We start from the raw sequence: 25,709 nt of genomic DNA on the forward strand, positions 1-25,709 counted from the left end.
CATGGCACACTTGTTCTTTCAGAGTGTAATGCTGCCATTCATAAGAAGTGCATCGACAAAGTAATAGCCAAGTGTACAGGATCAGCAATCAATAGCAGAGAAACAATGGTATGTGTGATGGTTTGGCTGCTTTTGGAAATCTTGGGGGTCCTTCAGATCTCTTCCACATTGCTCTAAGGCTTATTAGGAAGCAAAAGGTACTACTGAACTAAGGAGAGTGTGCTCTGATCTGTGCCCTTGGTTTATTATATTGCCAGTGGTTTCATTACCTCCTACTTCTGATTCATAGAATCAACCAAGTTGGAAGAGGCCTCCAAGATCATCCAGGCCAACCTAGCACCCAGCCCTATCCAATCAACTAGACCATGGCTCTAAGTGCCTCATCCAGGCTTTGCTTGAACACCTCCAGGGACAGCAACTCCACCACCTCCCTGGGCAGCCCATTCCAATGCCAATCTCTCTCTCTGGCAAGAACTCCCTCCTAACATCCAGCTTAGACCTCCCCTGGCACAACTTGAGACTGTGTCCCCTTGTTCTGATGAGTTCACTCAAGTGCAGTCCCTGAATAAGCCGAATCAGGACTGATATATTTCTAATGTATGAAGTACAGCTCAAAGGAAAAGTCATGGACATGAGGTAGAGACTTCTTTTCTGGAGACATTCAAAAGCTGTCTAGGTGAAATTCTTTGCAACCTGCTCTAGGTGAACCTAATTTGGAAGCGGGATTGGACTAACAGATCTCCAGAGGTCCCTTCCAAACCCTACCAATCTGTGATGTACCAGAGGAATGCTACATTATATTAGACACAGCATCACACTGAGTTTTCATAGAAGCACTTTAACATCCCACTCTGTTACCTGAGATTTCCAAACAGTCAGTGGAAGATCACAGGATGTTAGGGGTCGGAAGGCACCCAAGGAGATCTTTGAGTCCAACCCCCATCTCCACTATTACTTATTTTATTTTTCCCTTGACAGTACATAACAAACTTTCTTTTTGGTGGTCAAGAGTGGAACAAAACTCTTGATAGACCTATTCCTTTTTTCTCAGTTAGGTCTGACATCTTGTTTGCTTTCAGTCCTACCCTGGTTGCTTCTATTCTTTTACTTTTTTTAGAAATGGGATCCAACTCACCTGTGGTCTGACATCTCCAAAGTACAGTATCATAGAATGGTTTAGGTTGGAAGGGACCTCAAAGATCAACTAGTTCCAACCCACTGCCATAGGCAGAGACACCTCCCACTAGAGCAGGTTGCTCAAGGCCTCATCCAACCTGGCCTTCAACACCTCCAGGGAGGGAGCAGCCGCAACCTCCCTGGGCATCCTGTGCCAGCATTTCACCACCCTCACTGTAAAGAACCCTTTCCTAACATCTACTTTGAATCTCCCTTCTGCCAGTTTAAACCCATTACCCCTTGTCCTGTCATTACAAGACCTTGTCAGTAGTCCCTCCCCAGCCTTCTTGTAGCCCCCTTCAGATACTGGAAGGCCACTATAAGGTCTCCTGGAAGCCTTCTCTTCTCTAGGCTGAAGACCCCCAACTCTTGTAGCCTGTCCTCACAGGAGAGGTGCTCCAGCCCTCTGATCATCTTCTGGACCCTTCTCTAGACTGGCTCCAACAGTTCCATGTCCTTCTTGTGTTGGGAGCTCCAGAACTGCACACAGTACTCCATGTGGGGTCTGATGAGAGCAGAGTAAAGAGGGAGAAGCACCTGCCTTTCCCTGCTGGCCATAGCGCTCTTGATGCAGCCCAGTACATGATTGCTGTCTGGGCTGCACATGCACACTGTTGGCTCATGATGAGCTTTTCATCAACCCAGACTCCCAGTTCTACTTTGTCATCACCTCTGGCTCCCTATATACCAAAAGAGAAAAAACAGGCTCTTCCAGAGAGTGATTCATGACAACAAAAGTAGACATCCATTTCAGGATGGGATGAATTATTTTAGAAGTACCTTTATTTTTCCACTGGGCTTTAAGGACATTACCTGATCAGACAAATCAAGCCCTTAAAAGACCCAACTGCCACTGAATTGCACAGATCATAGATATACAAGGTAAGATTTTAATATATGAATGATAGTTACTGATAGTATCTTCTTGGTGGTCCTATGCAAGAATAAAGAGGCAGTAGACATCCTAGCTGCTGTAACAGAAGCCTGAGGGCTGGTGGTTTTCCCTGCAGAGAAGAGTGACTTGCCAAAATGGCTTTTCTCTTGCAGTTCCACAAGGAGCGGTTCAAGATCGACATGCCTCACCGCTTCAAAGTCTACAACTACAAGAGCCCAACTTTCTGTGAGCACTGTGGCACGCTCCTCTGGGGCCTTGCACGGCAAGGACTGAAGTGTGACGGTGAGTCCCCACTGTATCTGCCATAAACTGAGCGTGGAAGTGGGCTGTTGTCTTCATAGGCTTGCAACCTAAAGAGCCAAATGTCATTTGCCACTCTTCTCCACAAGACATCTTCAGGTTTACTCTATAACTCTGCTATAGTGACTGTGCTTGTTAGAGTAAACTCAGTGCTCCATAAATCATCATAGCTGTACCTTCAAGAAGGTGATGAGCAGTGAAGACTGCTGACCACTTTGGAGAGCAGATCTTGGGTTAATGACCATACAGGGGACAGGCTCTGCTCACTGCTCCCTGGGATAGGACAAGAAGCAATGGGTGTAAGTTGCAGCACAAGAGGTTCCACCTCAACACAAGGGGGAACTTCTTGACTGTAAGGGTCCCAGAGCACTGGAATAGGCTCCCCAGAGAGGCTGTGGAGTCTCCTTCTCTGGAGACCTTCAAGGCCTGTTTGGATGTTCCTCTGGGATCTGTGCTAGATTGTGTGGTCCTGCTCTGGCAGGGGAGTTGGACTTGATGATCTCCTTGGGTCCCTTCCAGCCCCTAACATTCTGTTGTCCTGTATGGAAGTGCTGTTTCTGACAGCTGTACATCTGGAATCATGGTGCTGTGGCTGGGCCTGTCTGCATTGTGGGTTCTGTTGTTCTCTTTTCTTTGACAGCACTGAGGGAGCTGGGACTTTTTAGCTTGGTGAGGAGGAGACTAAGGGGCAACCTCATTAATGTTTATGAATATGTAAGGGGTGAGTGCCAGGAGGAGGGAGCCACCCTCTTCTCAACGAGGCCCAGTGACAGGACAAGGGGCAGTGGGTGGACACTGAGGCACAGAAAGTTCCATGTGAACCTGAGGAAGATTTTTTTTTTCACTGTGAGGGTGACAGAGCACTGGAACAGGCTGCCCCAAGAGACTGTGGAGTCTCCCTCTCTGGAGATATTCAAGAACCCTCTGGATGCATTCCAGTGTGATCTGCTCTAGGTGATCCTGCTCTGGCAGTGGGGCTGGACCAGATGATCTTTCAAAGTCCTTTCCAGTCCCTGACATCTTATGATACTATTATAAGACTGTCACCATCCCTGGAGATGTTCAAGCAAAGCCTGGCTGAGGCACTCAGTGCTGTGGTCTAGTTGATTGGTTAGGACTGGGTGCTAGGTTGGACTGGATGATCTTGGAGATCTCTTCCAACCTGGTTGATTCTATGATCTAAGGTAGTAAAGAAGTGGTCAGGAGGACTGTCCTAAAAGGTGGGTGGAAACTGTCAGTATTCAGAAAGGTTAGGTGGTCCATGAGGCTGAAGAGTCACTTCCTAGAGAGGCAAAGAACCTCTCAATGACACTGCTGATCTTTCAGAGTCACTCCTATCTCTCCTTTATGCTATCAGACAGACGCAAGACACTTCACCATCTTCGTAATCCTATGCCAACAGGGAAGTCCTGTTCAGTGATTACAGTTTATCTATGAGTTCCTAAACTGTAGAGTTTTGGTAGCCTGTAGCTACCAAATGGATGTGGGAATGCAGCCTTTTGCCCAGAAGGTAGAAAAATTCTTCATTTCCATAGAGAATAAAAAAATGTCCCAAGTGCTATCTCTTGGGACATAATCGGTGCCTCACCTTTGAGCTATTTATCTGGTTGATGTCTGTCCTGGGCCTACATCAGCACATGTTCCTGCCCAACCTGATGTCAAACCCTTTAGAGTCTAGCTGTCCTTTGTTGTCCTGACACCTCCTGTTCTTTTCTTTCAGAATGTGGCATGAACGTTCATCACAAGTGTCAGACTAAAGTAGCAAACCTTTGTGGAGTTAACCAGAAACTAATGGCTGAAGCTCTGGCAATGATTGAAAGCACCCAGCAGGTAAATACTTTCAACCTTGAGTGACCTCATTCAGTGTTTGCTTCAGTGCAAGAAGTAAGGACATTGAGGGAATGGAGCACTGTGTGTAACAAGTTTTAAAGACTAGGAATTAGATCCTCTGTGGAATACAGAGTGAGGTTCATCTCAGCACTTTGTAGAGGTTAGAAGTTGTTATGGATCCAAGATGGAACAGCACAGAATTTCTTAGATTGGAAAAGCCCTTCAAGATCATTGAGTCCAATCCTTAGTTTTACACTGACAAGTCCTTGACTAAATCAAGTCCCTCAGCACAACATCTAATCACTATGAATTGTTATGGTTGGAAAGGACCACCAGGATCATCCATTCCAACCTTCATCACTAGGCCATACCCTCAAGTACCACATCTGTTCTCCTTTTAAACACCTCCAGGGATGGCAACTCCACCACCTCCCTGGGCAGCTTGTTCCAGTGGCTGACCACCTGCTCAGGAAAGAACTTCCTCCCAACATCCTACCTTTTTGTTTTGTGTGAATTCAGACAAGTTCTTACCTTCTGCAACACCCTGATGTAAGGAGTTCACAGGCACAAAGGATGTTAGGGGTTGGAAAGGACCCAAGGAGATCATCAAGTCCAAGCCCCTTGCCAGAGCAGGACAATACTATTTAACACAGGTCACACAGGAACTCATCCAGACAGGCCTTGAAAGTCTTCAGAGAAGGAGACTCCACAGCCTCCTTGGGAAGCCTGTTCCAGTGCTCTGGGACCCTCACAGTAAAGAAGTTACCCCTTGTGTTGAGGTGGAACCTCTTGTGCTGCAATTTACACCCATTGCTCCTTGTCCTACCCCAGGGAGCAGTGAGCAGAGCCTATCCCCCACTCCTGGCCAGCCCTCAGATACTTATAAACATTTATCAAATCCCCTCTCAGTCTTCTCTTTTCCAGATTAAAAAGTCCCAAGTCTCTCAGCCTCTCCTCATCAGGCAGTGCCCTCCAGTCCCCTAATCATCCTCATAGCCCTCTGCTGGACTCTGTCCAGCTGATCCCTGTCCCTCTTAAACTGGGGAGTCCAAAACTGAGCACAATATTCAAGATGAGATCTCGCCAGGGCAGTGTAGAGGGGGGAGGAGAACCTCCCTTGATCTGCTGGACACACTCCTCCTAATACACCCCAAGACCCCATTGTCTTTCTTGGCCACAAGGGCACATTGCTGTCCCATGGGTAACTTGTTAGCCACCAGCACTCCCAGGTCTCTCTCCAAGGGCTGCTCTCCAGCAGATCACCTCCCAGCCTGTACTGGTGCAGTTTATTATTCCTCCCCAGATGCAGGACTCTGCACTTGTCCTTGTTGAACCTCATCTGGTTCCTCTGTGCCCAGCTCTCCAGTCTGTCCAGGTCTCTCTGGATGGCCACACAGTCTTCAGCTGCATCAGCCAAGCCTTCTTCAGAGACACTGTACAGGGATGAGGCTGCAGCACATTTCAGTCTCTAGTATTTTTCCAGGCTCTGTTCAAACAGGCTTTTGGCAAAGAAGTAGCTCATTTAAATGGCCTTTGTGTGACAAGCCAGGGCCTCAGGCTCTTGTGCTAAATAGGGGATGCCTGTATTGGAAATGCAAAGAACTGTTAACAACCACACTCATCTCACAGAAGACTGCAGTTTCCTCTAGGTTACCAAACCCTTAAACATTAGATGTGAAGATGCTTTTCTTATAATCAAAGGCATCTTTCTAGAGCTTGGCTTCTGTGGCAGTCAGACTACCACAGAGGCCCAGATCATGACACTTTGCTACAAAGTCCTGTGATGTTTTCTGTAATTCAGGCTCGCTGTCAGCGTGACACTGAACACATCTCCAGGGATGGACCTCTAGAAATTGGCTTCCCAGTTCCTGTGAAGGAGGTAACTCCGCTTCAGGCATTGCCAGCATCTACAACAGGAAAAAAAGGTAGTTTTCCCTAGTGCTATGGGACAGCATGCTTTGTTCATTTTGCATTTGTACGTGCCTAGGTGAAGGTGACGAGGATGGGGAACTTTTCAGCCACTGAATCTTTAATGCATCTCTCCAGCCTGAAGCAAGACCTACCCTTTCTCATCCCAGGATATCAACAGCTCTTCCCAGCCACATCTTTTGGGCGTATTATAAGCCCTGAACTCTGCCTGGACCTTTCCCTTCCTATAATCCTACATGTCCCTTTCATCCCATCTTCTGGGGCCGTGAGACATCAGACACCACTCATGGAGGTCTCTTCCAACCTGGTTGATTCTATGATTCTACAATTCAGCTAAACTCCCTTTCTGACCCAGTGCTTGAGTGAACCTCATACCTTCATTGGCAAGAGTGTGTTTATTCCTTCCTTGAGACTGTGAAATCTGAGAAATTTAATGAAAAACCAAGCTCTAAACAGAAAATTGGGAGTCCTTTTGGCCACCATGGCAAAGTCTCTTTCTGGTTTCCTATTTTTGGGTGGGTGTCAACATACAGTACCTTTGAAAGTCACTGACAGATCTCCACTTCACTTACCCAGAAACTGATACATGTGTCACAGCCCTCTGTGATATGAAGTCAGACATTCAGAAGGTGAATGAAAGACTGAAGAGAAGAACTGATTAACAGAACTTCAACCAAGCTACTGGGGGCTCAGTGACCTGGAATAAAAATCACAGTCTGCTGGGGCGATCCCTTGTTTATATGCCTTGTGCTTGAGCCAAAAAACTCTGGGTATTAGGAGGAAAAATACCACCATCTTTCATTTAACCCATCTGTCCCACACAAAAAGGCCATTTCAAGACCCCTCCAGCCACATGGTTCATGGTACCCCTCCAAGTAACTGCATCAGACCTATGATGGCACTGACACAGTGTTTCTCTGCCCCCACAACCTTTAAAATTCACTTACACACTTCTTGTTTCCCCCTTCCTCCTTTATAGTAAGTGAATTAATACTTAAACCAAGCAAGGATAGGGACACCATATCCTCAGCTGCAACTCTAACCATAAGTCAAGTTGAGAGCCCAGGCCTCAGCATCATTCACTTTCTCAGTGAAAGTTAATAATGCCCTGGAAACTGGACCTAAAGCAAGATGTCAGAAGACACTGGTTAGGTAGCAGCTGCATTATACCAGTGCTCTGGGTTTGATCATAGAATCAACCAGGTTGAAAGAGACCTCCAAGATCATCCAGTCAAATCTATCACCCAGCCCTATCCAGTCAACCAGACCATGGCACTAAGTGCCTCAGCCAGGCTTTGCTTGAACACCTCCAGGGATGGCAACTCCACCACCTCCCTGGGCAGCCCATTCCAATGCCAATCACTCTCTCTGGCAAGAACCTCCTCATAACATCCAGCCTAGACCTCCCCTGGCACAGCTTGAGGCTGTGTCCCCTTGTTCTGTTGCTGGTTGCCTGGCAGAAGAGACCAACCCCACCTGGCTACAGCCTCCCTTCAGGTAGCTGTAGACAGCAGTGAGGTCACCCCTGAGTCTCTTCTTCTCCAGGCTAAACACCCCCAGCTCCCTTAGCTTCTTCTCATAGGGTTTGTGTTCCAGGCCCCTCACCAGCTTTGTTGCCCTTCTCTGGACATGTTCCAGCACCTCAACATCTCCCTTGAATTGAGGAGCCCAGAACTCGGCACAGGACTCAAGGTGTGCCCTGACCAGTGTTGAGTACAATGCAACACTGGATTACTGAGTAACATCTGATTTTGGTACCATCTGAGCCAAAGGGACAGTGTCCTTTGGCCTCCAAGGGGAAACAAATGATGTCCCCATCTGTGCTTCTGTCTTTTGTACCATTATAGCTGGCTATGCTGATGTAAATCAGTAAATGCCCAAATCTGGTTTACCTGTGGATCTGTTTATTTGCTGTGTGGTGTTCCTGTTTTTCAGCAGTTTAAGACAGTACAGTCAACATGCACTTGGGTACTGGGATAAATCCAGCAAGAGACAGAATCTCTGACAAGCTCACATACATCCAAATGGATATAATGTTGAAGTCTGAGTTGTTCCACTTCAGGGTTTGCTGGAGTACTTCATAGAATCAACCAGGTTGGAAGAGACCTCCAAGACCATCCAGTCCAACCTATCCCCCAGCCCTATCCAGTCAACTAGACCCTGGCACCGAGTGCTTCAGATCTGAAACAGAGACCCAATATCAAATGTTGTCCCACCTTTTCACACGCTAGCTTTGGCAAGGTTCTTGAAAAGGGCTCCCAAAAAAATGAGACTGCATCATAATGGCAGCCAGCAAGAAGGAACAAAGAATTCAAGCAGCCAGAAATAAAGATTTGGTCATGTTTTACTGCATAAAATAGGGCAATGAAAACTTCGTAAAGTGGAAGTAATGTCATTGATGAAGATGAAGTTACACCTGAGTAAAGTTTCCTCTGAAGAGAAAGCAATGGGGGAGCAGAGCTATTGTACTTTATTTATATGGCCACCACATGTCAACTTATTTGAAATACCTCTTTAGAACTCTAAACTCAAAATTCTAAGTGTACTGAGGATTTTCTTCTCGTTTCCAGAGATTTATTTGAATGTTTTGATGTGTGTTGCAGAGCCACAGGGCATTTCCTGGGAGACTCCAGTGGAGGGCACGGTGAAGGAGGAACCTCTAATAGAGTCAGACTTTGGAGAACAACCCCAGGAGCAGGAAGAACACCGAGTGCAGCTAAAACTAACCATTGAAGATTTTGTCCTGCACAAGATGCTGGGGAAGGGCAGTTTTGGCAAGGTAAGCACCGGGGAATTAGATGCCGACACACAGGTCTGCATGTTGCCTGTTACAGCACTAAAGTGTATGGCTGAAAAGCTCTTAGGAAGAAACATCTCCAAGCCTTCAAAGAGCCCTTGTTCTGTCTTTCTGACTTGGATTGAGTCTTGAACTCAATCTTCTCCTTGCCTGAGACAAAGACTTTCCTTGCCCTTTCCCCTGCCCTCTTAGTTTGCTGTCTTATGAGTGCCCATGGCAGCTGAGGAAAGCAGCTAAGTTGGGCTGCAGCTTCCCTTCCATGTAGGTTGATGAGTCTTGGGCATCAGTGTGAAAGATCTCTGTGCTCTCCTCCTTCGTTCAGCTACTTCAGCAGGCTTAGCTGAGCAAGCTGCAAGGGAGGTAGAGGCATTTTCAGGAAAGTGGAGTGTGAATCCCCTCCCCTCTGCAGAGCAGCAGGTCCCCAGCTGGGAACGCTAACTGCTCTTTCCCAGCTCCCATCTCTGCTGGAGCGTAAAGGAAATTTAGCACTAGCCAAGAATTTGTGTTGTTGAAACAAGAGCCACCTGTTTTCAGTGGATTCATTAATCTTGATGAATTGTGGATTGTTCCTCCTTCTTGCAGATGTCCCCTGGAAGGGGACCTGTGTTATTCAGTGCCAGCACAGATCTGAGTGAAGCAATTTCAGAGGAACTTGCCATTGTATTTTCACAGCCAGCAAGGAGAAGGAACAACAAGTACCACGTTGTTCAAGTCCCACATCTTTACAAGGTGGAAACTGTGCTTTAAAGAAAGGCTGTTTTTTGCCTGCTAAGTGAGCTGGATCAATTGCTGCAGCCAGTTCTCAAACTGATGAAATATTTGCTGTGTTTGCTTTCACACTGGAAAATGCTTGGGACATCTACAGTTTGCACAGGAAGCAAAGTTGAGACATCAGTTAGAGCTAAGACAGAATGCCCCCAAATCCATAGCCCATGCTAATCTGGATGATCTCTTCCAAACTGGTTGATTCTATGATTCAAGAGCACAAATGTCATGGAATGATCTGTGCTGGGAGGAATGAGCCTCTGGAGGTCATCTAATGCAATGTGCTGCTCAAAACAAGTGGTGGAGTCACCATTTCTGGAGGCATTAAAAATACCCATGCGGACATGGTACTTTGAGTCATGGTTTAATAGCCATGATGATGTTAGATCAACAGTTGGATTGAATGATCCTAGAGGTCTTTTCCGACTGAAACAGTTCTATAATAGATGAAGTTGCCTGAGGCTTGTGAAGTTTTGAATACCTCCATTGAGGTACTCTTGCTTCAGCACCCAGTGTCAAGCAGACTCTCCAAGCCTGCAGGCATTTGCATCTCTCTGCTGATGTGGGTGTGGAGAGCATGGGCTATTTCATGCCCTTCTGCAACAAACCTCACCCACAAGTTTCCTGTGTAGGTGTTGGTCCTGATGCCCTTATTTGCTTGGAGCAAGATTCACTTCCTCATAGAGGGGACAGAATGTGTAGATCTCAGTGCCTGCTCTGAGGCAACCAAGTCAAGGACCGACCAGACTTGTGAGGAAGCCCCCTCTGCAGCAGACCTAGTATTGCCTACCTGAACCTAGGATGTCACAGCACAAGTCCAAACTGTGTTCTCCAGTTTCCCCAGGAGAGCAGTGTCCTGCACAATAGCAGGGGTAAAAAGGGTGCCTGCTGCATCAGCACTGCTGGCATTTCTGGTCATTCTCTGCAGAGACAGAGAGAGGCTCTGGGCTCTGCTCTCTGTCTAGTGCTACAAAGTGAAATGCAGCAGTAGCCAAAAGGGTAAGTAAAACTTTTGTCAGGGCTAAAACATGTCTGAGCTTACTCAGTAAATAGTGTCTGGCAGAGGACTTCAAAGACCTCTTTGAGTCTTGTGTATTTATTTAATTTATGGGAAAATATTGACAGGCTGTTAGCATAAAGATCAAGAATGGCACTGCCTTCCTGGAGAGAGTTCTTTGCTCCATGGTCTCTACAAAACTCTTCTCTGCTGCTCTGTGTCCCATCTTCCCTGTCCACGTAAGACAGTGGTTGAAGGAACTGGGAGAACAGGAGGCTGAGGGGAAACCTTATTGCTCTCTACAGCTGCCTGAAAGGAGGTTGTGGCAAGGTGGAGGTGAGTCTCTTCTCCCAAATAACTAGTGATACTACAAGTGGAAATTGCCTCAAGTTGTGCCAGGGGAGGTTTGGATTGAATATTAGGAATAATTTAGCTACTAAACCATTGATCAAGCATTGGAACAGGCTGCCCAGGGAATGGTGGAGTCACCATCAAAAAACATGTAGACATGGCACTTCAGCAGGCACAGTGCTGTTGAGTTGTTGGTAGGATTAGATCCTAGAGGTCCTTTCCAACCTTAATGATTCTATGATTCTAAGTGCTCTAGGATGTGATTTGCTAATCTCAGAGAAGTCCTGCAGAAGCATGGAGCACTCAGCCTATTTGCTCAAGCCTCCTGCTAACTGAGAGGAAAGGAAGAAAGTCACTTCTGGTATAGATCAATTTAACTGCTGGAGGACACTACATAACACTTGAAGAAGATCTGGTGCAGGGCATTTGCATGTCACATATTGGCAAAGAAATATTCTATGTTTTATTAATTGAAGTCAGAAAACAGGAAATATATCTCATGAGCATTTGCATAAAGATGGTTTCTGTTACCAGAATTGTTTGGCCCTTAGACATGTCTTGTCCATACTGGCATGTTGCTTCTGCTCTTGTAATTGCCAAAACCTTTTAATCCTTCACAAAAGCTTCATAAAACTCCTCTGGGAACAAAATCAAAGTCTACAAAGACTTCATGGTAGAACTGGACCATAAAGATTCTTTTAAGTTCTACTCCAGTGAATTCCCTAGAGAATCACAGAATCAACCAGGTTGGAAGAGATCTCCAAGCTCAGCCAGTCCAACCTAGCACCCAGCCCTACCCAGTCAACTAGACCATGGCACCAAGTGCCTCACCCAGTCTTTTCTTGAACACCTCCAGGGATGGTGACTCCACCACCTCCCTGGGCAGCCCATTCCAAGAGCTCACCACCCATCCTCTCGTGGCCATGCTGCCAGCTCAGAGAAAGGCATCACTTTTTCTCAGCAGCTATTTCCCCCCTAGGTGTTCCTCGCTGAACTGAAGAACACTGACCAGTATTTTGCTGTGAAAGCACTGAAGAAGGATGTGGTGCTGATGGATGATGATGTTGAGTGTACAATGGTGGAGAAGAGAGTCCTCTCCTTAGCCTGGGAGCACCCATTCCTGACTCATGTCTTCTGTACGTTCCAGACCAAGGTAAGACAAGGATCTGTTGCCTTCTTCCATGGGCTACAGTTGCTTTGCAGAAATACAGATACTTGGTGAAGTGATTAAGTCTGCTAGATGCTAGGGAATAACTTGGACATGAAGTGATGCTAAACAAAACCTGAATCTTCAGGTTAACCATTTGGAAGTGGCTCCAGAAATTCCATTTATCTTCTCCACACTAAGCTGGGTGAATGCTTTTAAGGACTATGGCACCCATGACTAGCTGAGGTGACTATGCAGAGCTGCCATTAAAATCTCCATCCTGGGCCAAAGACCATATCCATAGCCAAGGTGCAAACTGGCCCACACTGATGTTGTCTGAACAGCTAAGACCAGGCAACTCTATGCTGCAGTGACTAATCTGGATCAGAGCTAAGTCAAGAAACTCCACTTATGGAGAATGAACTTGCTGTCGTTCACTTTGGGAGCCTTCTTTGCTCCCAGTTACTGTTAAATTGCATCAGATTTGTCCTGTCTGATGCAGGTGGTGAAGGCTTCACTTCATTCTTTGAAGGCTGCTTTTTCAGGGATTTCTCAGGATGCTCCTAGTCCCTGCTTAGTCCTAGGATTTAGTGGCACAAAACACTGATCAGTGTGAAGTTAGGACCTGCTCAGCAAGAGTCTCACTGCTTCTGCAGGGTCAGGAGAAACAAATATAACCTCTGTGGTATATCCTAGGGGGAAGCAGCACCTGTTTAAAGACAGATTGAATTTATAACAGGGAACGTCTGGGAACTGCTATAGCTGATGTGACACTGAGCCCAGATGCTTAATGTTTAACCCCTTCAGGACTGTCAGTGAGGACAAAATATCTTGGGAATGGATCCTTGCCTGAAGATGAAAGGAAGTAATTCCTTTTTTAAGTGGGCTAGAGTTTGAAGGATAGATGACTGATCTCCAAAAGCAAAGAAAATCAGACTTAATCAAAAATACATAACATTCACACCAGTCACAGCTCTACAAGGGAGCTTCTGCACCAGGGAAAGCTGATGGCTAATGCCAGTGGAACGTGTCCAGAGAAGGGCACCAAGGCTGGTGAGGGGCCTGGAACACAGCCCTGTGAGCTGAGGGTGCTGGGGGTGTGCAGCCTGGAGAAGAGGAGGCTCAGGGCTGACCTCATTGCTGTCTACAACTACCTGAAGGGAGGCTGTAGCCAGGTGGGGTTGGTCTCTTCTGCCAGGCAACCAGCAACAGAACAAGGGGACACAGTCTCAAGTTGTGCTGTGGGAGGTCTAGGCTGGATGTTAGGAGGAAATTGTTGGCAGAGAGAGTGATTGGCATTGGAATGGGCTGCCCAGGGAGGTGGTGGAGGCACTGTCCCTGGAGGTGTTCCAGCAAAGCCTGGATGAGGCACTTAGTGCCATGGTCTGGTTGACTGGCTAGGGCTGGGTGTTAGGTTGGACTGGACGATCTTGAAGTCTCTTCCAACTCAGTTGATTCTATGATTCTGTGAGTTACCTGCAGCAGCAGAACTGTGTTGTCTGTGGTTCCTGCCTGATCTGGAAGCCAGAGGTCAGGTTTGTGATGGATACAGAAGTGACAGGCTGCAGCACTGTTTTCAGGCAGCTCATGCATGCAGTCATCCACTTCCTTCGTGGGACCACAGCAAAAAAACTGAGGCTAAATAGAATCCTGCCAGGAACCACAAGGGATTTGGTGACCATTTCAGAGGGGTATTGTGCTTCCAGTTGTGGCTGAGGCAAAGAAGACCTGCAGGGCATAACTTGCACTTCTGACCTCGCAGAAATGCAAATGTTCAGGTTTGTAGCACACAGATTGCAGTGAACTCTGCCACTACCATGCTTCCTCTGCAAAGGCTCTCAGACTTAACAGTTTGGCTCTTACAAAGAAAGAAGACTCTTGTTCTGCATGTGTTAGCCTGTCCTTTTCTTGTATACAAACTGAAAAGATTTCTGATCTGCCAACTACTTTTCCTATGCTAAATTTCCCACTCCTTACACCCTAAGGTTTGTGATGGTTTGGGTGTTCCCCACCCCCCACCCCCACTTTGGAAATCACCCAGACTAGACTCAGATGGCTCTGGAAATTTGAATGAAGCTTATATTTACAGCTTAGCTCAATATACAAGCAGATATTTACAGTATATACAGTTACAGACAGAAATAGACAAGGGAAAAGGTAACACAGAAACACAACAGCCCTCTCAGAAACCTGAGTCCCCAGGAGGGGCTCCCAACCACCCTTCCACCTTCTCCCACCCCTCTCAACCTTACCCCAGCCCCAAGGAAGAATGGAGGTTTGGCCAGAGGGTTAGTAAGCAAAGTGAATTAATCAGAGAGACAGCAGAGAGGCTAGAGAGGGAGAGAAAACAATGCAACTCAGAGCTCCCCAGCAGAAGAAGTAGTAGTGCCTTATCTATGTTTGGATTCTTGTTCTTATACCTCTCAGCAAGCCTATGAGTGAAATAGACATCATTCTGTTTCCCTTTCACAGCCTGTAATCTAGTCCTTCTCACCAGAAAATTCTAGCTAGCTTCAAACTAGCATAGGTTTTTCTGCTCTTCCTTTTTTTTCTACTGCTTTATATTTGGGAGACTGCATCAATAACATCTTTTCATCCTGGCCAGCCTGATCTAGGGTAGGGTGCCCCTGCCCATGGCAGGGGGGTTAGAATTAGATGATCCTTGTGGTTCCTTCCAACCCTAACTGATTCTATGATTCGAGGGTGGAAAAGCAGTGAGTACTGGGGGGGGAAAAAAAAAGCAAACACTTTAGATGCCAGGCTCAAGAAAGCCAAGTGATCTTTTCATGCACTATTTTACAGGCAGCCTGACAGTATTGCCTTTTTTGACATATAGAATGACTCTCCATCCATCCCATCCTAAGTCAACTTTGCCGCTTTAAAGTTATTTGATCTCACCATTTTGCCCTCAAGTTCGCAGATGGAGAAGCTGGAATGTGGCTCCCCAAGCCAAAGCTGCTCTGAGCTGTGATTGATTCCTAGCTTGTTTTGCTCCCATGACCTCTGCAAGCCAGGCAGCGATCACTCAACACGTGAAAGTCATTCAGAGCAGGAGAGCTCTGACAAGCCATGGCTCAAAGGACAGCCTGGTTCAGTCGTAATACCTTTTGTAGCGATCATTACAGAAGCCAGGGCAGTGCTGTGTAGTCCCTCTCTGGACTTTGATGCTGAAAATTTGAATTTTCAGCTGAATTTTTGAAATTTTGGGGGGTTTTAAAGAAATATTTTACTGCAGAGATAAGTAGTTCCAAACAGAAATGCATCTGTCACTGCCAGAAATGCATTTGTCAGTGCCATTCTGAATCTCTAATGCTTTGGCTGTCAAGGTTTCTGAGCTGCTTCAGGTACTGTGTGCCTCTGCAAAGTAAACCCAGAGATATTCCTACTCTGAAACAAGAACCTCAGCAGTCCCCATAGGGAAAAATGTCATATAATCTTTTGACAGTTCTCTGAGCTCTGAGATGAGTTTCTTCTTGGCCTCACCCCAGTGAATGCTGAACTACAGGAAGCCTGACAGCTCTTCACACAGCTTTTTGTAGGCGCCAAGCACCTAATGCTAATTTTCATTCCATGGTTGGTGCTTTCAAGACTCAGAATTATTTGTCATGTTTTGCTACATAAGAATAAGTTCAAGCACATGAATTGTGGTTTCCCCCCCCAATCTGTTTATGAACATCACTCTTCTATTTTACTGCAGCAATCTTTGCATCCAGATATTCAACTGACATAATTATATGGTGTGGATTTTAACCACACGCTCCGAGAGCTATTCTCTTGTGTTAGATTTAAAGGGACACTGTTATGTTAAAGAGGAGGAAAAAGATGTTTACAGTTCTGTGAAATCCCCAAATTAGTCATGCCAAAACAGTGGCTAACATCCTTCCAGTATCTGAAGGGGGCCTACAAAAAAGCTGGGGAGGGACTTCTAAGGCTGTCAGGGAGTGACAGGACTGGGGGGAATGGAGCAAAGCTGGAGGTGGGGAGGTTCAGGCTGGATGTGAGGAGGAAGTTCTTCACCATGAAGGTGGTGAGAGGCTGGAATGGGTTTCCCAGAGAGGTGGTTGAGTCCCCATGGCTGGAGGTGTTTAAGGCCAGGCTGGATGAGGCTGTGGCCAGCCTGCTCTAGGGTAGGGTGTCTGTGTCTATGGCAGGGGGGTTGGAATTAGATGATCCTTGTGGTCCCTTCCAATCCTGACTGATTTTATGATTCTATGATCCCAGTGCTTATGTTTTAGTTGTCTTTTTGCATTTCACTCATCTGTGATAAACATAGGCTTTCCTTTATTGCAAGTCACTTTTGCTTCTGTTTTTCTTTCCTTTTTTTTTTTAAGCTCTTTGACCAAGTATTTATTCACACCCTTTACCTAGATGCAAATTCAGTCTTGAGGCATTTTGGCTTGGAGCACAAAATAGCAACCCCAAAGACTCTCTCAGCCCAAAAGGAGAAGTAATCTTTATGACAATTTAAAAACAAATGTTATAGATGCATCTCTTTCCTGCTTTAGTAATATATTACATCTTCTCAAAGTCCTAGTGGTGAGACATTTTCACATGCTCTCTTGTTTTAATCTGTTTAATACTGACTTAGAATCATAGAATCAACCAGGTTGGGAAGAGACCTCCAAGATCAGCCAGTCCAACCTATCACCCAGCTCTATCCAGTCAACTAGAGCATGGTACTAAGTGCCTCAGCCAGGCTTTTCTTGAACACCACCAGGGATGATGACTCCACCACCTCCCTGGACAGCCCATTCCAATGGCAAATCACTCTCTCTGTAAAGCACTTCCTCCTAACATCCAGCCTAGACCTACCCCAGCACAACCTGAGACTGTGTCCCCTTGTTCTGTTGCTGACTGCCTGGGAGAAGAGACTTGAAAATCTCTTCCATCCACAGGAAGGAGAAAATTATCTTAAACAAGGAATGTGATCCTAATTTAAACATTTCTCAGACTCTGAAGTGTTTTCCATGAGTATTTTCAGGAGATATCTCATTAAGATATTTCCTGAGGGGAAACATTCATTCCAAATGCAATTTCATTTTTCTTTTGTCTTTGTTGTGCTATTCAATGGTCAGGGCTCTGTTGCCACGGGCTGGATGCCATGGACATCAGAAGAAGAGACAGGGCAATGCTTAACGTAAGCAAGTTCCAGTTCATTGTACCCCAAGCATGGGTTTATTTATTTTCCATCAGAAGGCTACATATTGTATTAAACTATAATTGATTACATGTACCTGCATTAGAAATTACATACTAATTAGCATAGACATTCATCATATTCTCTCAGCAACATGTACATTGTGTCTAAGCAATCTAAGTCAGCAGAGATAGGTGAAAACCACTGACTCCAGCCTTACATTTGTTTATACCATTCTCTAAGGTCATTCCAACCTTCTGTTTTATCTCAACTCAGTACTTACTGAGTTCTTGCACTCTGGCCTGTCCGTGGCTTATGTTCCAGTGTATAATATTCAGACAATTCTATAGCATCACTACATTTAATATTACTGTTCCCAACACTGTGTTACCTGACCTGAATCAGAGCATATAGGTTGATATGTGTGTGGGTTTGATATTCATCTCCACTGCCTGGCTCTGCCACTGACCCTCTGAGCAGCCCTGGGGCAGGGTTACATGCTGCTCTCAGGCATTGCAGGGACTTCTCTGACCACAGCACAACTGCAGGATGCTGTGCATTGCTGGAGAAGTCATCATACAGCGTGGTGAGGTTGCAAGCCTTGCCTTCCAGTGTGACTGAACCACTGAAGCACAACAAAGTATTCATAGAATTGTTTAGGTTGGAAGAGATCTTTAAGATTGTCAATTCCAACTATTAACTCACCACTACTAAGTCTCCACTAAACCACATTCTTCAGAGCCACATCTACAAGTCTTTTAAATACACCCAGGGATAGGGACTCTATCACTTCCCTGGGCAGCCTGTTCCAGGGATTGACAACCCTTTCAGTGAAGGAATTTGTCCTAATTTCCAACTTAAACCTCCCATGGTGCATGGGGACATTTCATCTTGTCCAATAGCTTATTATTTGGGAGAAGAGACCAGCACCCACCTCATGATCACCTTCCTTCAGGTAGTGTAGAAAGCAATGTCGATGTCCCTGGAGCTGTTCAAGGCAGGATTGGACATGGCACTTGGTGCCATGGTCTAGCCTTGAGCTCTGTGGTAAAGGGTTGGACTTGATGATCTGTGAGGTCTCTTCCAACCCTGATAATACTGTGATACTGTGATACCCTGAGCCTCCTTTTCTCCAGCTTAACTCCAGTTCCCTTACCAGCTCCTTATAGACTTATGTTCTAGTCCCTTCACCAGCTTTGTTGCCCTTCTTTGGCCATGCTCCAGCACCTCAACATCCTTCTTGTAGCGAGGGACCTGAAAACAAGCACAGTATTTAAGTTGTGGCCTCACCAGTGCCAAGTACAGAAGTGACAAGAGTTGAAATAGTCTGACTGGATTAAAAACAGTGCATCAATGAAGTATTTCTTCTACTTGTGGAATGGTTTCTTTCAATTAACTCAAGAAATATAAAAATATATGTATTTGCTAGACTTTATTAAGGAACTTGTGTCACACATACACTTCCTAAACTCAATGCTTAGATTAAGCAAGAAAAGCCTGGATGAGGCACTTAGTGCCATGGTCTAGTTGATTGGATAGGGCTGGGTGATAGATTGGACTGGATGATCTTAGAAGTCTCTTCCAACCTGGTTGATTCTATGATTCTCTGCTCCTGCTAGCCATACTCTTCCTGATCCAGGCCAGGATGCTGTTGTCCTTCCTGGCCACCTAAGCATGCTGCTGATTCATATTCAGATCACTGTCAATCAGTATTTCCTGTCTGTTGAACAGACTGAAAGAAAATTAGACATAAATAAATAACCCACCCATAATGTGCTGGTCACAAATTGAGGTGCCCTGTGAGGTCAGACCAGATGTCTTTCTAGCCAGCATCCTATTTGCTATTGGTCAGGAAGGAAAGTAGAAGGATAGAGTGGAGGGCAATGCAGTGAATTTTCCCTTGTACAAATCTTCCCATGCCTTGATGTTCAAACACAGTCTCATTTTCACAGCCTATAATCTAATTCTTCTCACTAAAATATTCCAGTTAGGCTGCATCAGGAGAAGTGTGGCCAGCAAGTCAAGGGAAGTGATTCTCCTCCTCTACTCTGCTCTAGTGAGACCCCAGCTGGAATACTGCATCCAGTTCTGGAGCCCCTCTTCCAAGAGGGATGTGGAGATGCTGGAGTGTGTCGAGGGAGAAGGGCCAAGGGGATGCTCAGAGGGCTACAGCAGCTCTGCTATGAGGACAGACTGAGAGAGTTTGGGCTGTTCAGTCTGAAGAAGAGGAGGCTCCCAGGTGACCTTCTTGTGGTCTTTCAGTATCTGGAGGGGGTCTACAAAAAAGCTGGGGAGGGACTTTTTAGGCTCTCAGGGAGTGGCAGGCCTAGGGGCAATGGAGCAAAGCTGGAGGTTGCTAGCTTCAGAGTGTCCATGAGGAGGAAGTTGTTCATCATGAGAGTGGTGAGAGGCTGGAATGGTTTGCCCAGAGAGGTGGTTGAAGCCCATCCCTGGAGGTGTTTAAGGCCAGGCTGGATGGGGCTCTGGCCAGCCTGATCTAGGGTAGGGTGTCCATGGACATGGCAGGGGAGTTGGAACTAGATGATCCTTGTGGTCCCTTCCAACTCTGACTGATGCTATGATTCTAAGCTAGCACAGACATAAAACAGAAGCTACAAGGTTTCTGGGGCTCCATTCTCCTAGTGTTTTGAGCGGGGATACTTCAGCTTGGAAATCTCTGATTCAAGGCTAGTCAGCCAAATTTGAACCAGAGGATGGGAAAGTTGGGAAAGAACTGGAAATTCTAGGGAGTCTGAGGATTTTTGCCTCTTGCAACCAGAAGGCAGAAAAAGTGGCCAAGCCTCATTCAACCCTGGCCAAAATTTCCACTTGGTTCAGTAGAAATATCAGCAATTCAGCAGAGCTTAGGGACTTCATCAAGGTTCTGCCAGAGAATGTGTGAGCAGCTGTAATTGTAACATGAAAAATGTGAAGTATTTACAAGACACTTCTGGGTGGTATCAGCCCATGTGTTGGGAACAGGTGGAGTGTATTGGTGAGGAAAAGAAGGGGTCAGCCCACAAGCATTTTTTAAGTGATAGATGTTTGGCATACTCAATATACATCTTCTCATTGCCCTCCACTTGTCCAGCCCTGAGGCAGATCAGCCCAAAATGCATTCAGCTTTGCCTGAGGTTTCTAAAAGTCTGCATTAAGGCTGCTCTTTGCCATTAAAAAGAAGTTGATTTGTTAAAATACAAACATTACTTCTGTTCCCCTACTTCTTCAGCTGATAAAATATTTGTTTTGTGAATTTGCCTTTTATTTTTGTTTAGTTTATGGTCTGGTGATTGATTTATTTTCAATCCACAAATCTTCCTGGGCTTAAGAAAATCAATCTCTGTCCATAGAATCAACCAGGTTGGAAGAGACCTCCAAGATCATCCAGGCCAACCTAGCACCCAGCCCTAAACAATCAATCAGACCATGGCACTAAGTGCCTCAGCCAGGCTTTGCTTGAACACCTCCAGGGACAGCAACTCCACCACCTCCCTGGGCAGCCCATTCCAATGCCAATCACTCTCTCTGCCAACAACTTCCTCCTAACATCCAGCCTAGACCTCCCCTGCCACAACTTGAGACTGTGTCCTCTTGTTATGTTGGCAAGAGACAACCTCCTGCATTGGGCATGTGGTGAGGTTAGGTGACTTCATCTGCATTGAGGAATCTTCTCCACGTGGAACCATTTGTTGTCATAGAATCAACCAGGTTGAAAGAGACCTCCAAGATTATTCAGTCCAACCTAACACTCAGCCCTATCCAGTCAACTAGACCATGGCACTAAGTTAGGGTTACTGCTCCAAAAATGGGTCCTGCAGCATTAATTATTCCAACATTCATCCTCCTGGAAGCCCTGGGGAAAAGTTTTGCTTTTCAGTAAATGGTGTTTAGTTGTATGTTTGTGCATATGCAGGTGATTTCAGATGCAAAAAAAAACCCAAACTCTGAAAGTCTCTGCAGAAAAAGTGCTCTGGAGGATTCCCAGCTGGTTTGAGGATTTTAAGAGCCTGTTACAGGACTTACTTTCAAAAGATGGATTTAAATGCTGCCTGCTTTATACTCATTGTTGATAAAGTTGAAAGCAACTCTGATAGGGACTATTCATTCTCACAGCAGTTGCATGCAGAACAGAAACAGGTCTTTTTAACTCCATCCATGCCACATCCTGAAGAGACTGTGGGAGCTCAGCTCATCACAGACTGATGGGACAAGAAGCTGAATTCTTGCAGCAGTTGAGTCTTTCAGCAATGAGCAGGACTGATTGTTTAGCAGGGTCTATGAAGCAGGACAAGGGGTGGTGGGTTTAAACTGCAAAGGAGAGATTTAGAGACTCAATCTAAAGAAGTAATCTGTTACAATGAAAGCAGTGAAACACTGTCCCAGGTTGCCCAGAAAAGGGGTAGATGCCCATTCCTGGAGGAATTCAAGATCAGTCTGGATGGAACTCTAAGCAACTTAATCTAGCTGAAGATGTCCATGCTGACTGCAAGGGAGTTGGAGTGGATGAGCTTTAAAAGTCTTCCCCCACCCAAACTATTGTATGTTTCTATAATTCTGTAGCTTGGCTAGAGAATTGTGGTGTTTTGTGTGCAGGATGCACAAGTTTGGCATATTCTTATCTGGGATGTCAGTAGGTTCTGTGTCATCTGTTTGGAAGGCAGATGGGTAGGCTAAAGGCAAGGGGCTCTTTCCAAGCCTCCTTTGGAACTCTGTAGGTCTTAGCACTGAGGAACCACATTCCTGATGGTTTGATGAATATCCCTGACCTAGGACTATTCCAAGGGATTCCAAGGACCATTCCAAAGTCATGCCATTGCATCTGTCACACCTCTAGAAATACATCACCTACTCTTCCCTGCTGCAGGTTCTGACAAACTTCAGAGCCTGGCAGTAGCAGACAAGAGCCATTAGATAACTTTCCCAGGACAAGAGGAAGTGTAAGTTGGAGCCTGTTTGCAGACACTTCCTCTGTGCTGTTCTAACCCTTTAACCTCTAGCATGCTGTTGAATTTTCAGTGATTTCAAGCAAGTGTTTTACTGCTTCCCATTTTTAAAGGGGTCTGTGGATTTGTAGACCTTAGGCTGAGGAAGGTATTTGACTAATTTGTTGCAGCTTGCATTGCTTGATTATATCTTATTGCTCATAATGGTGTACATAGGGCTGATCCTAAGTAATGTTTCTTCTTGGGCAAACAACTGCCCTTTGTAAGAAGCAAAGGGAACTTCCACATCTCAGAGCAGAAAGATCAGAATGATGCTGTCTGTAGTTTCAATAGTGTTTATGCACCACTCTATAGCACTTGGTAGACCATGAGGTTTAGAATTAATGATAGAATCATAGAGCACACTGGGTTGGAAGGGACATCTAGAGGCCATCTAGTCCAACCTGCCTGTAGTGAGCAAGGATATCTCCAACTGGGTAAGATTGCTCAGAACCCCATCAAGCCTGACCTTGAATGTCTCCAGGGATGAGGCCTCCACCACCTCCCAGAACAATCTGTTCCAGTGTTCCACCACCCTCATAGTAAAGAACTTCTTCCTAATATCCAAATGACCAAGTCAAGTTTGTAGTCTTCAGCTTCTTGGGTTTAGACAGTTGAGTAATATTGTTCATATAATGATGTTTGGAGGTCAGTTAATCTGAGAGGTTGTCCACCTTTTCTTTCCCTGGGACGCTGCCAAAGTCCCCAGATTCAAGTTAGAGTCCCCAGTTCAAATACCTTCATCACAAGGTGGCAGGACTGCTTGTTCTGCTGAATGAACTTGAACTTCAGGTTTCCCTTCAAGATGTGCAATGAAGTGTAGCCAAACTCACTGGACTTCCCAGGGAAACCCAGAGGGTTTCTCCTTTCCTCTCCCCTGAAACTTGGTCTACTCTGTTTGAAAACCCATAAGGTTTCTTCTGTTCAAGTCTGATACGTGCAGTTGCTAGTCTATTGTTGGCTAAACACTTCACTACCCTCACAAAGAGCATCTGCTTGAGTGTTTTCCTGAATGGGCTCCCAAGCTCTCTTTACTTCCAAGTTGTATACATTTCTCTACTAAATTGCCTATCTCCATTTGGCCTTCTTACTTGCTTTAAACTGACTTAGGGCACAGATTCTACAGGTGCAAGACTTTCAAACTGAAAACCTGCACCCATTTGCTTCATTGTCAACAATTGCATTCTTCCCCTGGGAGGCCAGATCTGGCCCTGTGTTTGTGGGATGACAGGTGGAGTTTCCAGCCAGATGTCCATTTAAATAAGAGTACTGTAATTAAAAGGATCTGGCTAAGGAAATTGCACAAATTACAGCAGACAGCTGTTCTCTGACAGGAACAGACATTGTGGGGTTTTTAAATAGCCAGCCCTTGGCTTGCTGCCAGAGATGCTTATATTAGGTCTTGCAGATAAAAGTCTTCCTTTGACTATTAAAAATGTAGGTGAAAACTCTAGCTCCTCCCAATTAAAAACAGTAAAAGAGTAATGCAAACCAAAGAGAAGGTACTGGTAAACTTTAACATAGCCTGGAGATGATGAGGGCAAATCCTGCCTGGCAAACCTGGTGGCCTTCTATGAACAGGCCACTGCATTAATAGATGAGGGGTGAGCAACTGATGTCTTGTACTTGGACCTGAGCAAGGCCTTTGACGCTGTCCCACACCACATCCTGGCCGCCAAGCTGGTGACACTTGGGTTTGATGGGTGGAGCACCAGATGGATAAAGAACTGACTTGATGGCTGCACCCAAAGAGTGTCTGTCAATGGCTCCATGGCCAAGTGGAGGTCAGTGACAAGTGGAGACCCTCAGGGATCAGCCCTGGGACCAGGCTTGTTCAACATCCAGTCAACTAGACCATGGCACTAAGTGCCTCATCCAGTCCTTTCTTGAACACCTCCAGGGTTAGTGACTCCACCACCTCCCTGGGCAGCCCATTCCAATGCCAATCACTCTCTCTGTGAAGAACTTCCTCCTGACATCCAGCCTATACTTCCCCTGGCACAACTTGTCCATCTGCCCTGTTAAAGAGGCACTGCAGAGTTAGTTAGTCTCTCTTAGTGAGCCTTGGGGTGTGCTGGTAAAAATGAATCGCACCAGCTGGTTTTTGAGTGGATTTGCAATGTTCACTAATGCTGCCTGTACAAATCACAGTATCACAGTATCAACAAGGTTGGAAGAGACCTCATAGATCATCAAGTCCAACCCTTTACCACAGAGCTCAAGGCTAGACCATGGCACCAAGTGCCACGTCCAATCTTGCCTTGAACAGCTCCAGGGACGGCGACTCCACCACCTCCCCGGGCAGCCCATTCCAATCAGAGCAGAGAGGATGACTACAGGCTTGGAGAACAAAGAGGAGAAATGAGGAATGTGGAAAAGAAACTCCTTTCTGTCCCAAACTCTCACTGTAATCCTTTCCTTCCTCTTTTTTGATATTTTCTGAGTTATTCTTTTTGGGTTTTTTTAACTTGTAATTTGCCTTCCCCCAACCCTTATTATCATCTTGTCTCATTCTCTAGGAAAACCTCTTTTTTGTGATGGAATACCTCAATGGAGGAGACCTCATGTTCCATATCCAGAGTTGCCATAAGTTCGACCTTCCCAGAGCAACGTAAGATGTTGTTATTACCTTTTGGCTCACACGTGGTAGGAGCAAAAGCAGCAGCTACAGACACCAGGGGATTTGGGTTTTATTAGCATCTCTTCTACTATCCTGTAGAGGAAACCTTGGGCACATCACCTGACCTCTTTGCACCCTACCCATCTATAAAGTGGCAATAATCATAGAACTGCTTCAGTTGGAAAAGACCTCTAAAACCACTGAGTCCAACCACTGACCTAACACCACCATCACCATTAAACCATGTCCCAGAATGCCATGTCTACACACCTTTTGAACACCTCCAGGGACAGAGATTCCACCACTTCCCTGGGCAGCCTGTCCCAATACCTGGCCACTCTTTCAGTAGAGAATTCTTTTCCTAATATCCAACCTAAACTTGCCCTGGCACAGCCTGAGGCCCAGTTTTCTCTCATTATGTCTCTTGATGATAGGGAAAAGAGACTGACTCTACCTCACTCCACCTTCCTTTCAAGTAGTTGTAGAAAGAAGTCACCACTGAGTCTTCGGTTCTCCAGACTAAACAACCCCAGTTCCCTCAGCCACTCCTCATAAGACTTGTTCTCTAGACCCTTCACCAGCTTTGTTGCCCTTCTCTGGACACCCTTTAAATGTCCTTCCTGTAGTGAGGAGCCCAAGATCGAATTCAGTAGTTGAGTTGTGGTGTCAGCAGTGCTGAGTACAGGATCATGATCACTCCCCTTCTCCTGCTGCTTGTGCTGGCAGCAGAATCGCTTTCTATCCCAGCTCTCTCCAGACTGAACAAAACAGACATGCAGGTCA

The 25,709-nt window shown here is 45.8% G+C and overlaps 1 protein-coding gene across 1 annotated transcript in view; it reads left to right on the forward strand.

Annotated features, from left to right (window-relative positions):
* PRKCQ (protein kinase C theta) overlaps positions 1-25,709 on the forward strand; it is a 66,283-nt gene that overhangs the window by 19,806 nt on the left and 20,768 nt on the right. The window contains exons 7-13 of the mRNA XM_064142700.1: positions 23-108; positions 2,224-2,353; positions 4,092-4,201; positions 6,003-6,126; positions 8,734-8,909; positions 12,020-12,193; positions 24,826-24,917. Coding sequence (XP_063998770.1) covers positions 23-108; positions 2,224-2,353; positions 4,092-4,201; positions 6,003-6,126; positions 8,734-8,909; positions 12,020-12,193; positions 24,826-24,917 — 892 coding nt within the window. The remainder of the gene's footprint in view (positions 1-22; positions 109-2,223; positions 2,354-4,091; positions 4,202-6,002; positions 6,127-8,733; positions 8,910-12,019; positions 12,194-24,825; positions 24,918-25,709) is intronic.

Source organism: Pogoniulus pusillus, chromosome 4 (assembly GCF_015220805.1).
Source record: "Pogoniulus pusillus isolate bPogPus1 chromosome 4, bPogPus1.pri, whole genome shotgun sequence".
Lineage (NCBI taxonomy): Eukaryota > Metazoa > Chordata > Aves > Piciformes > Lybiidae > Pogoniulus > Pogoniulus pusillus.